Below are 14257 nucleotides of genomic sequence, written 5' to 3'. Positions count from 1 at the left end.
TTTACAGGACGAGGGGGCATCACTTGTTAGGCCAGCATTTATTGCCCAGAGTCAATGACATTGCTGTGGAGTCACATGTAATAAATGCCAGTGTCCTTCCCTTAGGGGATTAGTGAACCAGATGGGTTTTTCCCAACAATAGATACATGGTCATCATTAGACTCTTAATTCCATATTTTTTTGTTGAATTCAAATTCCACCATCTGCTGTGGCAGGATTCAAACCTAGGTCCCCAGAACATTACCAGGTTTCTGCATTAACAGTCCAACAGTAAAACTAGGCCATCTCCTCTCCTAAATATCATCTCCCGGGGCATTTAACAAAGTCTAGTGCTAATTTTGACCTGAAATATCTTTTTTCTCCTTTAAGATCCTCCTTAAAGCCTACCTTTTTGAACAAGCTTTTGGTCATCTGCCCTATCTCCTTATGTATCTTGATTTTGAGTTGCATTATACTCTGCTTCTGTGAACCATCTTAGAGCATTTTATAATGTTAAAGGACATAAAGTACGAAGCAAGAAGAGGCCATTCAGCCCATTGAATGCATTCTGACACCAACAAGAGCGTGGCTCATCTTCAACCTCGGCAGCATTTTCCTGTACTTTCCCCATATACCATGATGTTTTTATTATGTAGAGATCTACCATTCTCAGTGTTGAACATATCCACTGAATGAGCCGACATAGTCCTCTGGTGCTGAGAATTAAATGGTTCACAAGCCTCTTGAGTCAAGAAATTCCTCCTCGTCTCAGTACTAGAAAGTCTGCTCTTTATTCTAAGGCTCTGTTTCATGGTTGCAGGTACCATGCAAATTCAAGATTTTATTGTTGATTGACTTTCGCGATGTGAATGCTGATCCAGAGCTGACTTGATTCCTTGAAGAGATAGAAGTTTAGCCATAATATCCTGGAGCTAGTAATTTAGGGGCCTAGGCTAATGCTCCAGGGATACGGATTTGAATCCTACCATGGCAGGTGGTGACATTTGAACTCAGTCAGTGTCTGAGATTTTAAAAAAAGTTCATCTAATGGTAACCAAGTAGCCATTGTCGATTTTTCTTTTCACAAAAGTTCACTTTATTCACAAGACAAGGGAATCTTTAGTAAATACAGTTACTAAAGCAGTTCAGATCTATGCAGTTTTGGAGTACAGACTTTCTTGATAGTTACCTCCAGTCTAAAGGCATTTCTCAATTATACGCAGTGTAAGGAACTGTTTGCTTGTATCTGAGGCAATAAGAGGGTTGAATAACTGAACAGACAGCTGTTGTACTGAAAGGACCTCAGACGGTGGTCCTTCTCCACAGCACCTTGGCAGCAACTATCCCAGGCTTTAGTGAGTCCCTCAGCACATAGCCCTGGACCTTGGAATGTGCCAGTCTGCAACACTCAGTTGGCAGTAGCTCCTTCTTCAGGAATACCAACAAGTTCTGGGCCCGTTGTCGATTGTAAAAACCCCTCTGGCTCTCTCATGCCACGATGGGAAGAAAATCTGCCGTCCTTACCAATTCAGGCCGACAGATCACTCCAGCTCTAGGAGATGGCCTAGTGGTATTCTTTGGAATTGTGTTGACTCTTAACTGCTATCTGAAATTACCCAAAGGGGCAATTAGGGACAAGCAACAGATACCACTTTGCCAGTGACACTCATGTCCCATGTAAAAGTGCTGAGGTTGAAGGAAGAGAAATTATATTAATATTGGATTAGCAAAAGGATGCTGTTACACTTGCAAGCCAGTGACCCACAGCCTCAACCTTCCTGCATTATAACACATTTCAGAAGCATGCAACTGGCTCAGAGAGTGTAGTCATTTAGCAAGACTAACGATTTCAGGCAATTCTCAAGTGCACGGCGCAAAACAGTTCCAGGGACGCATTGTCAATGATGAAGCAGAAGGAGACGGAAAACTGGCAATAAATGAAAGAGTGCAAGTTGCAGGAGTGTACCTTGTGCATTGAGAGAGGACTGTGATGTGGAGGTGCCAGCTTGGGCCTGGGGTGGACAAGGTCAGAAATCACATGACACCAGCTTATAGTCCCAACAGGTTCATTTGAAATCAAAAGCTTTCGGAGCGCTCCTGCTTCATCACTTCACCTGAGGAAGGAACAGCGCTCCAAAAGCTGGTGATTTCAAATGAACCTATTGGACTATAAGCTGGTGTCATGCAACTTCTGACATTGAAGGAGAAAACATTGTGGAAATAGGAAGGAGTATGTTGAATGCTGGAGTGGTTTGTAGACAAGGATGAAGGTTTCAAAAGTCAGTTCATTGAAAGATTAGAAGAGGGTGGATCTTGGCATGAAGATGGGCGATAGATGAGAGGGATTTTCCTCAGGTTGCAATGTGGGGGCAGAGTTCTGAATGATTTAGAGTTTGTAGTGGGTGGATTTTGACATTGCACCAATGAGGAAGGCCTTGGAACCAACAATGCTTCATTGGAGTCAAGTGACGTCGGCACAGAGTTAGAGAGAGTCCTTTTGGAGGTGGAGTGAAGGTGGGATATGAAAATCTCCTCAAGGTAAAACAAAGCTCTGGAGGTAGTCATTGTGAACCCTTAATGTAAATACAGATGTCTGAATTTGAGACCTGTTGTAGGAGAAATTTTTTAAAATGTGCCATCAGCCAAGTAATTTTTATCAGGGGGTCTAAGAAAGCATACATTAAAAAACATGATGATGTGAAGGCAAACAGAGGCTCTATAAATGCATATAACCCTCAATTTGAAACAGCTAATCCTAGCAGCACTTAACAAGTGTGACTGTTTGCATCTGATGTTAATAATTGATTTGTCCAGGCCAAAGCAGCCCATTCAATTAGCACCACATCCCCAAATGTTCACTCCCTCCACTGCCAACGCTCAGTAGCAGCGGTGTATAGCGTCTACAAGATGCACTGCAGAAATTCACCAAGGCACCTTGGACAGCACCCTCCAACCCAAGACCTCTTTGGGAATATCACCACCCACAAATCCCCTTTCAAGCCATTCACCATCCTGACCTAGAAATATATTACCGTTCCTTCAGTGTCACGGGACCAAAATGCTGGAACTCCTTCCCTGACAGCATTGTGAATCAACCGTAGCATAGGGACTGCAGCAGTTCAGGAAGGCAGCTCACCACCACTTTCTGAAGGGCATCAAGGGATGGGCAAGAAATGTTTAGCCAGCCAGTGATGGCCACATCCCACGAATGAATAATAATTTGTAAAATGCATATTACATTGTGTATCGGTGCCTATCTAACAGGTTTCAGATATCGAACGCAGAATTTCAGCCCTGAACGTGGCAGGTTTGAATGTGGTTCCCTGTGACCGGCTTCTGAAAAAACGCAACCAGCAAGAAGTGAAGGTAGGGGACGAACGTGGAAGTTGAGATTGTGTGTGTGGTATTGACTATTTCCTCATAAATTGGTCTCATGGTAGGCATGTACCTTCTTCTTGTTTTAGGCAGAAACCATTGATTCTTCCAGGCAACAGAGGAGAAAGCTACCAGCTCCACCAAAGCAAGGTATGAATAGAGAGTGTGTAATACCTTGAGTTTGAGACTTCCACTATTCATGATAACTTGATGAAAAATCAGGTAATTGTTCATTTAAATTGTCCTTTCATAGTCAATACACTGACTGTATGTTATTTAATTCCAATTATTTAATTTGGACTTAAACATTAACTCTCCATAGAGGCTGCCAGACCTGCAGAATTTCTCTAGTATTTCCTGTTTTTATCCCAGATTTCTAGCATCTGTGGTGCTTTGCTTTCATTACACTGACTGTATCTATTATTTATCTGATTCTTAAGACCGAGAATGAAAAGGGAAACATTTGGAAAGGCTCAAGAAGTGAGATATACTTCCCAAACATTTGTTTCTTTTAAAGTGCATAAGTATCAACCTGACTTCAACCTGACAAATCAATTAGTAACATCAGATGTAAAGTGTGTATCCAAGGTACTATGTTGATAAGTTAACATAATTCTGGAATGTTTCAGTAGGAGCTCATCAAATGCAGGATCTGTACTGAGGTGTGATGGCAGTTTTTCGGGATTAGTACAGGAACTGTGAGTACGTTATCATCAATTAGTGAGTTAATGTCCATCAATACTGCTTAACCTATGGGTGACAAAACTATAGCATTGTCTCTGATGACATTATGAATCGCTTAAGGCTTCTTATTTCAACGTAATACATAATTTAGGCTCCCATTCGAATATTTTCCAGCTTTAAGTGCATAAGAAAAAAAGGAATAAGTCATTTGGTTCTTTGAGCTTGTTCCACCATTCAAAGTCTTGTAGTTCCACTCCATCTCCTTGCACTATCTTCAAATCCATTATACATTATCTCAAATACAGCTCTATTTCTCATCTTTCTTGCTTTAAGCATCATCAAGCATTTCTTTAATGCAGTCATTATGGAGTTTTTTTTAATGTAAGTGTAACTTTATTCCATTAGGCTTGCCCTGATTTCCCACATGTGATATGATTATATTCTGAAACAAACTCAAAAAGCCATTTCCTTGTTTGCACAATTTATCTTTTTGTTGCAGTTTTTCAACAGTTGGTAAATCTCTTCCCCGTTCCACAAAATGTAATTACAAACAGAACATAATTCAGTGGTGCAGAAGACTGAATAGGAAAAGTTATGCTTTTACTTACAAAATATCATGGGAGTTAAATTGAAAACCTAACAAGAAGCTCACAGTTTAAGAGTATTTGCTTTTCTAGGTCACAGTTGTTTTTCCAAAGCATAGTATTTGAACATACAGAAATGAGTTTCTGTGACCTGAAATTCTGATCAGAAACTTTGAATTACTCACTCCTTCCTATCTGATGTAAAGACAAACCTTGTAAAATGATGATTAGCCCACTCCTGAATTTCTCACCTAACCTGTGTTCATATATACAGGAGTAGACTTAAAGAGGGGCTGTCGCCTGGAAATGCTGGATGTCCAACTTTTGGGTCTGCAGACTGAAGCTCGTTAGTGTATAAAAATTAGTACTGGGGCGCTTGTAGTGCAATGGTAATGTCCCTACCTGTGGACCAGAAGGTTTGTGCTCAAATCCCACCTACACTAGATCTGTGTCACAACACGTCTGAACAGATTGATTTGAAAAAAAGAAAATGTGTATGAAATAACTCCAAGGAGACAGGTATCCTGTCACCAATTCACCCTTTATTTACATGTGCATAGTACATGTTGTAGGGTCTGACCAACCAGCTCAGAGCTAGTCCTTGCAATGCAGACACTGTCTGGACGTCCTGTTTGTATCTGTCAGCCAGGGCTCCCTGTTTGGCCCAGGTTAACAGCCCCAGTCAGGGAACTCATATTCAGTGAGAGCCCCCCTGGATAACGTCATTCCAGTCATTACACTGTAAAATTCAAGATGTTCTGAGGAAGAGTCATACAGGACATGTAAATGTTAACTCTTTCTCTCTCCGTGGATATTGCCAGACCTGTGGAGTTTCTCCGGCATTCTCAAAGTTAGAAGGCAATAGCATGTAGATTGAGGACCAGGACTGTAGAAACATTACTGAGTTCAGGCAATTGACAAAGTTCTAGCTCAGTTGGCCAGACAAAGTGGCATGTGATGTGAACCGGTAGGTTCAGTTATTGTACTGATTGAAGTCCCTGGTCTGTGGTGTGGTAACCCTAAAGATAAACTCATCACCAGTCCACCCTCTTTCTCCTTTTCTCAGTAATGAGAAAACAGCCTATGGTCCTCTGGGATTGTGATAACTTTCTCTTTAAACAAAGCCATGAGTGCAATGTGTGGTGATCCAGCTGGGTTTGAATGGAGAAAAGTGCAAGAAGCTGCTGAGGGTGCATGCAATTGCTGAAAGTAGTGTAATAAAAACAAGGAAAAAGGTCTGAACACCAGAGTGGATCAAATGAGAATGTAGGCAATGTTGAGGGAGCAGACATATGTCATCCCAACTCTAGACAGGAAATGGGACCTGAAATTAATTTTGTGATTGAATGGTAAATCATAGCATCATAGTATCCCTACACTATGGAAACAGTCCCTTCGGCCCAACAAGTCCACAACAAACCTCAGAGCATCCTTCCCAGACACAGCCCTCTATAAACCCACGTAATCTACACATTCCTGAACACTACAGGCAATTTAGCATGGCCAATCCACATAACCTGCCCACCTTTGGACTCTGGGAGGAAATCGGAGCCCCCGAAGGAAACCCACGTAGACACAGGGAGAATGTGCAAACTCCACACAGACTGTCGCCCGAGGCTGGAATCAAACCTGGATCCCTGGCACTGTGAGGCAGCAGAGCTAACCGCTGAGCCACCCCTGAAGTACCTTGCATTTTTAATACTTAGTCAATATTATACTTCATGTTTAGTTGTATAGGAACATAATTAGTTACTTTAATGAGCAAGCCAGTGTTTTTGTGCTGATACACATCATTTTGAAGAGTTTGGAAGTGTACTGCAAGACCATGATAAAGCCAGTAAGATGGAAAAAAAACTAAGCACAGTCCCTTAAATGTGAATGAGAAACATACAAAACAGATACAGCTTCTGATTTGTGACAGGTAGGTCCTCTTACAGAAATCAATCTTAGCTGTCCTTGTCAAATTTTATAAACTCTGAAAGTTTAGTGGTTTTCTGAAACTATCTGATGTCACTTTGAAGGCAGATAGACTGGCACCTGATACACTTTACTTTTTTGCCATTTATTAGCTAATGATTCTAAGCTAATGATTCTAACCTTTTGTCGATGGAACTTGAAATGATTAATTAGACACTGTGCTAAATCTGAAGAGAGCATTCTTACTGATAACGATTAATTAAGACGCTTTTAGCGGTGTTGTACACTGACTTTGAATCCTTGCTTAAAACTGGGCCACCTTTCAATAGTAGCCAGTTCAAGATGATTTTTCATTAAATTAATGACCTATAGAAAGCCTGTCATTTCACTATAAGGATTGTACTTTTTGTCAAACTCACTCCACTGTATGTAATGATAAATTTGTGATTCAGACAATATTCAAGTGACTCAAAGCTAGAGCCACAAGACATAAGAACCTGATCTGTATTCAGGAACCATCTTATTAACTCCTAACATTCTTTGATGTCTTTACTCATTGGGAGTAATCTTTTCTCCAGAGCGACCCGTTCCTGCAAAAGCAACAGAAGTGTATAATTTTTCAGAGGAAGGGTCCAGACCTGAAACGTCAGCTTTCCTGTTCCTCTGATGCTGTTTGACCTGCTGTGCTCATCCAGCTCTACACCTTGTTATCTCAGATTCTCCAGCATCTGCTGTTCCTACTATTTCAGAAATGTACAACAGCCCACTTAGCTGTACTGTATTCTGTGCTTTCTATTGCCTTCCAAGTCTCGTTCTTGTCGACAGTTGCATCCTTGTTCCTTGTTTTGCTCACCTCTTTCTCATCTCTCTACACAGCATCAATATTTTGTCGTTGTCCCTCTATCTGTATAACCTCGATATGTGCAGTTCAGGATTCCCACATCAAATATGTTCCATGTTGGAGAATTTTATTCTGAGTCCCAGAGAGTGACATCAGCACAGAAGCAGATAATTTACAACATTAAATCAGAGCAGTTTACTTTATTGCTATCTCATCACTTTTTTCTCTATACTGATTTCTATTCTCGTTCTTCACATTTTTGTAATACTTGTGATACTTGATGTCAAATCCCTGAGTTTCTCCTGGGGTGGGAAGAGGCAAAAGAACCAGATTTCAAAATCTGTATTAATAAATTAAAAATCAACTTTGTAAAATTCCCTCTCTAAACTTTTCTGGCAATCAGAACTGGTCCTAAAGGTCACATTGAGTCTGATTCAGATTGCAGGACACTGAACTCTTCTGAAAGATGATTTCCAGCCCAACCAGGGATAAAGATGAACTTTGTCCTGAAGAGTGTCCTGTTTTTTGTAAAATTCCTGCCTGGCAATAGCAGCCCTGCCCTAACCCAACAACTAGGCATCAGCCCGGCCCTGTTTAATCTATCCAATTGAAGTAAAATGTCTTTTAATACAGTCCGGTGTTGACAAGGGCGAGATATTGCTGAAACTTCTCATCCTGTGTCATCAGGCTTCAATGCAAGAATACCAAATTGCAAACGATAACAACAATTTATATGTCACGTAGAAACAATACTGATTGGTTGGCAAGTCAACTCTGTTTGGACAAAACATTGTGATGAGGAAAGGATCAGGGAACACTAGGCTCTCCAAGATGCTGGGTATTTCATAAAAAGGCTCAAGACTTCAACATATTCCTATTGTTTATAGTAAACAGGTCTCTGTATATATGTCACTTCTAACAAATGTAAATTTATTTTAAAAATTGTTCACAGAATGTGGGTGTTGCTGCTTAGGCTAGCATTTATTTCCCATCCCTATTGCCAGGAAGGCAGCAAAGAGTTGACCACATTGCTGTGGGACTCGAGCCAGACAGGGTCAGGTAGCACATTTTCCTTCCCTGAAGGACATTAATGAACCAGACTGGCTTTTAACAACAATTGTTCCATGCTTGCAATTAGGCTAGCTGTTTTATTCCAGACTTTTGAATGAATTCAAGTTTGACTAGCTGCCATGCGGGATTTGAACCCACTACCCTGAACATTAACTTGATGTTCTGAATGACTAGTCTAATGCCATTACCGTCATGCTACCTGACTGATTGTTAGCGTAGCTATTGCTGTACCTAGGATTGGTCAGTTACTGCTGACCAATTATGAATCATATCTAACAGGAGACTTTTATGGGGTGGGGGGTGTGGGCTGGTTGAAAGCAGTGAGTGCTTTCCCTAACACAAACATCCAAAGGAATGTGCTGTTTGATTTGACCAGGCAATTGTTACAGGTTTCGGGTCTGCTTAAATACATGTTCAGTTATAATAGTGCCAGTCACCCATGGAACAGCCTGAACATCTTATACCCAAATCATTAAAATCAATAGGAAACAATTCTTGGAGCAGAGCATTAACTCACATCTTGCCTATCCAGAACCCATCCATTTCACATCACTGTTTTAATTTCAGTCCCTCACTCACCTCTCCATCCCTTCTTGTTAACTTTTTTTGCTGTAAGTAACATAATTCTTTCATCTGTCATTTCCAATAACTTTGATGGATCGATTGCTCTCAACATCCTCATAGATGATTTTATTTAATCATGATCAAATGGCATACAGAGCTTCACACTGGAAGAGAATCCACAAAATGTTCAAGTGGAACATGATTAGCAGAGAAATAATTCACGATTTATGTTCTTTGATGTTTAAAGCTGTACAGCTGAATTGCAATGGTTTCTGGCACATAACTGCAATGGATGAAACTTCTTGTTGAAGACACATGACTCCGGTGTTGGAAACAAAACTAAATTCTAAAGTAACTTTCACGACCCCAAGACATTGCAAAGCACATTACAGCCAAAGGAGTACTTTCAAGAAGTGACTGTCATATTACAGAGGGAAAAATCCCCAAACTGTGACTCTTCTTCAGAACCATCTCTGGACTCGAAATGTTAACTCTGTTTCTTTCTTCAGACATTCTGCCCAACCTGCTGAGTTTCTTCAGCATGCTGCTTGTTTTTGTTTCAGATTTCCAGCAGCCACAGTATTTTGCTTTTACGCATCAAACAACATCTTGTTAACCACAAGTGACTTTTCAAGTTGAACCAGGAAGTGGTTTATTTCTACCACACGATGTCACCGAGGCTCTGTCATTTCCTAGACTTAAAGAGAATGGTGGCAGTAACCTTCATCCAGAAATTGTTCTGAAGAAGAGTCACGCTGGACCTGAAATGTTAACTTTGTTTCTCTTTCTACAGATGCTGCCAGACCTGCAGACTTTCTCCAGCACTCTCTGTGTTTATTGGATATTAACAACAAGTTCTGGTTTACGTTGATAAACAGACGTTGTTACAGAGGGTCAAATGTTCAGTCTAACTCCTTCAAGATTGTAAACTTTTCTGCCCAAAAGTCCATATGACATCACGATAAAGGATGGTTCTTCGGCACTTTGTAGTATTAAAAATTTCTGATTGTTTTAGACTGATTTAAAACCAAAATGACCAAGTAATCCTTTTCTATGATTTTGCTTGCGGGATAAATATTAACAAGAAGACTAGGGACAACTCTCTGTTTCTTCAGAATTAGTGCCATGGGATATTTTGTGCCTACCCAAGAGAGCAGAGCGTCATGTCAACATCCCATCTATAAAACAGCACCTCCAATAGTGCTGTGCTCCCTCAGCATTGCACTTGGAGCACCAGCCTCAATTCTTATGCCCAAGTCCAGGGGTTGGACTTGGATACACAATCTTGTGGTCCAGAGATGAGCGTACTACCAATTGAGCTATGTTTGACACTGAGGTGAGGCCCCATTCCTAATTTGCTTCCTGGTTTGAGTACTGCATTCACACTGGGAGTGCAGGAATACAGATTTACCTCTTAAACTTGGTCTCCTGTTCCTCACATTTGAAGTAAGTGATTTTGATTTTCTTTGTAACTTCCATGATATGTTGGCGTAGTTGACTAAGTCCCGCATCCCGAACTCCTCATGAGCAGGTTTTGGGAGCTACCTTCTTGAACTTCAGTAGTTAGTATGGTGTAAAACCACCAGCAGTGCTGTTAGGTAGAGTGTTCCAGGGTTTAGAATAGAATAAAATGACCTTTATTGTCATGTGCACTCAAATGAAAGCAGTGGAAAGTTTGTAATGTCGCCTCTCGGCGCTATCTTAAGTACAGTTGTTAAGAGTTGTTACAGAATTGAAATAGTTTAAAAGAAAGGATCTCTGGAATACAGAATTTAAAAGTCCAGAATGAGAATAAACAGTGTCTACAAAGTACTCAAGTCATGGACTTTTTTCACTGAATCTGTGCCCTATGGGCTTCAGAACACAAGGCCTCGCTGCCACCATGTGCTGTCTCTGTCCAGGACTTGACCCCACCACACCCCACCAGCCAGCCAGTGCTCGCTCTGCTCCCGTTCTGTGCTCCGGTTACAATGTGGATCCCAGCTTGGCCTGTGCTTGCTCCGCTCCCACTCCAGGCTCCGGTTACAATGTGGAAAACAGCTCAGCCTCTGCTCCCGCTCCATGCTCCGGTTACAATGTGGATCCCAGCTCGGCCTGCACTCGCTCTGCTCCTGCTCCGGGCTCCGGTTACAATGTGGAAAACAGCTCGGCCTGTGCTCACTCTTTTCCCACTCCGTGCTCTGGTTACAATGTGGAAAACAGCTCGGCCTGTGCTCACTCTTTTCCCACTCCGTGCTCCGGTTACAATGTGGATCCCAGCTCGGCCTGTGCTCGCTCTGCTCCCGCTCCGTGCTCCGGTTACAGTGTGGATCCCAGCTTGGCCTGTGCTCGCTCTGCTCCCTCTCCGTGCTCCAGTTACAATGTGGATCCCAGCTCGGCCTGTGCTCGCTCTGCTCCCGCTCCGTGCTCCGGTTACAGTGTGGATCCCAGCTCGGCCTGTGCTCGCTCTGCTCCCGCTCCGTGCTCCAGTTACAATGTGGATCCCAACTCGGCCTGTGCTCGCTCTGCTCCCGCTCCGTGCTCCAGTTACAATGTGGATCCCAACTCGGTCTGTGCTCGCTCTGCTCCCGCTCCGTGCTCCGGTTACAGTGTGGATCCCAACTCAGTCTGTGCTCGCTCTGCTCCCGCTCCGGCTACATCTCGCTTCTGGGACTCAGCTCGTGATTGTTCTGCTCCAGCAAACACAGCAATACCGAAAGAACAACGATATAGTTTCAACTCTAAATAGTGTATGACTTAGAGGAGGACTTGCAGTTCATGGTGTTCCAATGCATGTGCTGCCCTGGTCCTTCTAGATCATAGAGGTCATCAGTTGGGAAGGTGCTGTCTAAGGGGCATTGGTGAGCTGTTGCAGTGCATACTACAGGTGAAACACCCTGCTACCACTGAATGTTGGTGGTGGAAGGAATCAGTGTTAAATCCGGGTGCAGTCACTGACAATTTTCTTTGTGTTTAAATCTCACAGGAGAGACAGTTGACAGCACTCCAGGTATGTCCATCAGGACCTACAGCAGGAATAGCTTGTTCCAAGATTCAGCATCACGGCACAATTTAAAGGAAGACCTTTAAAGGAAGACCTTGTTGATCCTTCTATAGTAAGCTTACTCAGTTTTTTTCCAACCTTCTGTCATTTAAATTAAACAGTAATGAATTTTAACCATACTGTCTCAGGGATTTAAACCCAGACAGATTTTCTCACGTAATTACAGTACAGAAGGAGATTATTCAGCCCATCATGTCTGGCCCAGCCCTCTAAATGAACAGAGCTCCTAGTGCCAATTTCCTGCCTTCTTCTCGTGACCCTGTACATTTTTCCTTTTCGGCTAATGTTCCGATTCCCACTTGAAAGCGTCAATCGAATTTTCCTCCCCCCAACACTCAGGCAGTGCATTCCAGCTCAGAAACACTTAAGCACGCAGTCATTTTCCACAGGTCATTGCCAAGTGCTTTAAATTCTTGACTCTTGTTCTCAATCCTTCCACCCGTAAGAACAGATTTTCTGTATCCACTCTGTCCAGATTCCACATTGTTTTGAATAACTCTATCGATCTAAAATCTTGACTTTTTTAAATTCATTAATAGGATGTGGGCCTCCCAGGCTGAGGAACAGTTATTGCCCATTCCTAGAGATAGTAGGAACTGCAGATGCTGGAGAGTCTTGAGATAACAAGGTGTAGAGCTGGATGAACACAGCAGGCCTAGCAGCATCATGGGAGCAGGAAGGCTGACGGTTTGGGCCTCGACCCTTCATCAGAAAATGGGGGAGGGTCTAGGCCTGAAACGTCAGCTTTCCTGCTCCTGTGATGCTGCTTGGCCTGCTGTGTTCATGCAGCTCTACACCTTGTTATCACATTGCCCATTCCTAGTTGCCCTGAAGAAGATGGTGATGAACTGCTTTATTTGACTGTTACAGTCTATTTGATGTAAGAACACCCAGAACACATAGAACATAGAACATTACAGTGTAGTTGTAGGATTTTACTCCAGCAACACTAAACAAATGGTGATGTGTTCCCAAGTCAGAATAGCAAGTGGCTTGGAGGGAAATTTTCACATGAGGGCGTTTCGATGTATCTGCTGCTCTTGTCCTTCTGGATGGAAGTGGTTGTGTGTTTGGAAGGTGTTGTCCAAGGATCTTTGGTGAATTTCTGCAGTGCATCTTGTAGATAGTACACACTGCTTCAACTGAGTGTCGGTGGTGGGGGGAGTGGATGCTTGTGGATGTGGTGCCAAACAAGCGGCTGCTTTGTCCTGGGTAGCGTGAAGCTTCTTAAATGTTGTTGGAGCGGCACCCATCCAGGCAAGTGGGGAGTTTTCCATCACACTCCTGACTTGTGCCTTGTAGGTGGTCTGCAGGCTTTGGCGAGTCGGGAGGTGACTGCAGTCCTCTAGAAATAAAGGCCAACATTTCATTAGCTTTGTTGATTTTTTTTCTACATTTGTTTGTGACATTTTAAGGATCTATGCACCTAAACCCCCAAGTCCCTTTTGGACATTCACTGAATTTAACTTCAGACCATCTAGAAAGTACCCTGATCTATCCGTTCTTGATCCAAAATGGATAATCTCACATTTACTTATATTGGATCCCAACTGCCACAGTTTTGTCCATCCATTTACTCTATCAATATCCCCTTGTAAATCTGTGCTATCACCTACATTACTTACAATGCTGCCTAATATTGTGCAATCACTAAATTTGGATAAATGACTTTCTGTGCCGTAATAGAATAAATAATGTGAATAATTGAGGCCCTAACACAGACCTCAAATTGCCCTTGGACTGGGTGGATTGCTAGGCCATTTTAGAAGCCAGGTAAGGGTCAACTACATTGCAGTGAGTCTAGAGTCACGTGTAGACCAGTGTGGGTAAGGATTTCTTCCCTGAAGGCTGTTTGTCAACAAAATGGGGTTTTTAACGACAATGATTTTGTCATCCCCAACTGGACTAGTTTTTAATTCAGATTTCAACATCTGCAGAGGTGGGATTTGAACCGTTATTACCACAGCATTAGCCCGAGTTATTGTTAGTGCGGTGGCAAAGTGGTGACCTATTCACACAGTCACAGAAGTGTTACAGTGCAGGAGGCCATTCACCCCATTGTGCAGAAGAGATTCGTTAAATGAGCATCAGAACCTGGTGCCAACCTCCTGCCTTTTCCCCATGCCCTTGCACATTACCTTTATCAAAATATTTATCCAGCTCGATCTTGAGTTTGAGCCAGGCCCCGTCACATTTCCA

General features: G+C 42.4%; 1 protein-coding gene across 3 annotated transcripts in view; it reads left to right on the top strand.

Annotated features, from left to right (window-relative positions):
- The window catches only part of LOC125448607 (rab effector MyRIP-like), a 328324-nt gene that overhangs the window by 299720 nt on the left and 14347 nt on the right, over nucleotides 1–14257 (top strand). For all 3 annotated transcript variants that reach the window (XM_048524019.2, XM_048524027.2, XM_048524011.2), the window contains 3 exons: nucleotides 3244–3345; nucleotides 3444–3504; nucleotides 11981–12110. In XM_048524019.2, coding sequence (XP_048379976.1) covers nucleotides 3244–3345; nucleotides 3444–3504; nucleotides 11981–12084 — 267 coding nt within the window. In that variant the 3' untranslated portion in view covers nucleotides 12085–12110. The remainder of the gene's footprint in view (nucleotides 1–3243; nucleotides 3346–3443; nucleotides 3505–11980; nucleotides 12111–14257) is intronic.

The sequence above is a fragment of the Stegostoma tigrinum genome, chromosome 2, assembly GCF_030684315.1.
Source record: "Stegostoma tigrinum isolate sSteTig4 chromosome 2, sSteTig4.hap1, whole genome shotgun sequence".
Lineage (NCBI taxonomy): Eukaryota > Metazoa > Chordata > Chondrichthyes > Orectolobiformes > Stegostomatidae > Stegostoma > Stegostoma tigrinum.
Note: the sequence above shows the minus strand (reverse complement) of the source record. Positions and strands in the feature narration are given on the sequence as shown.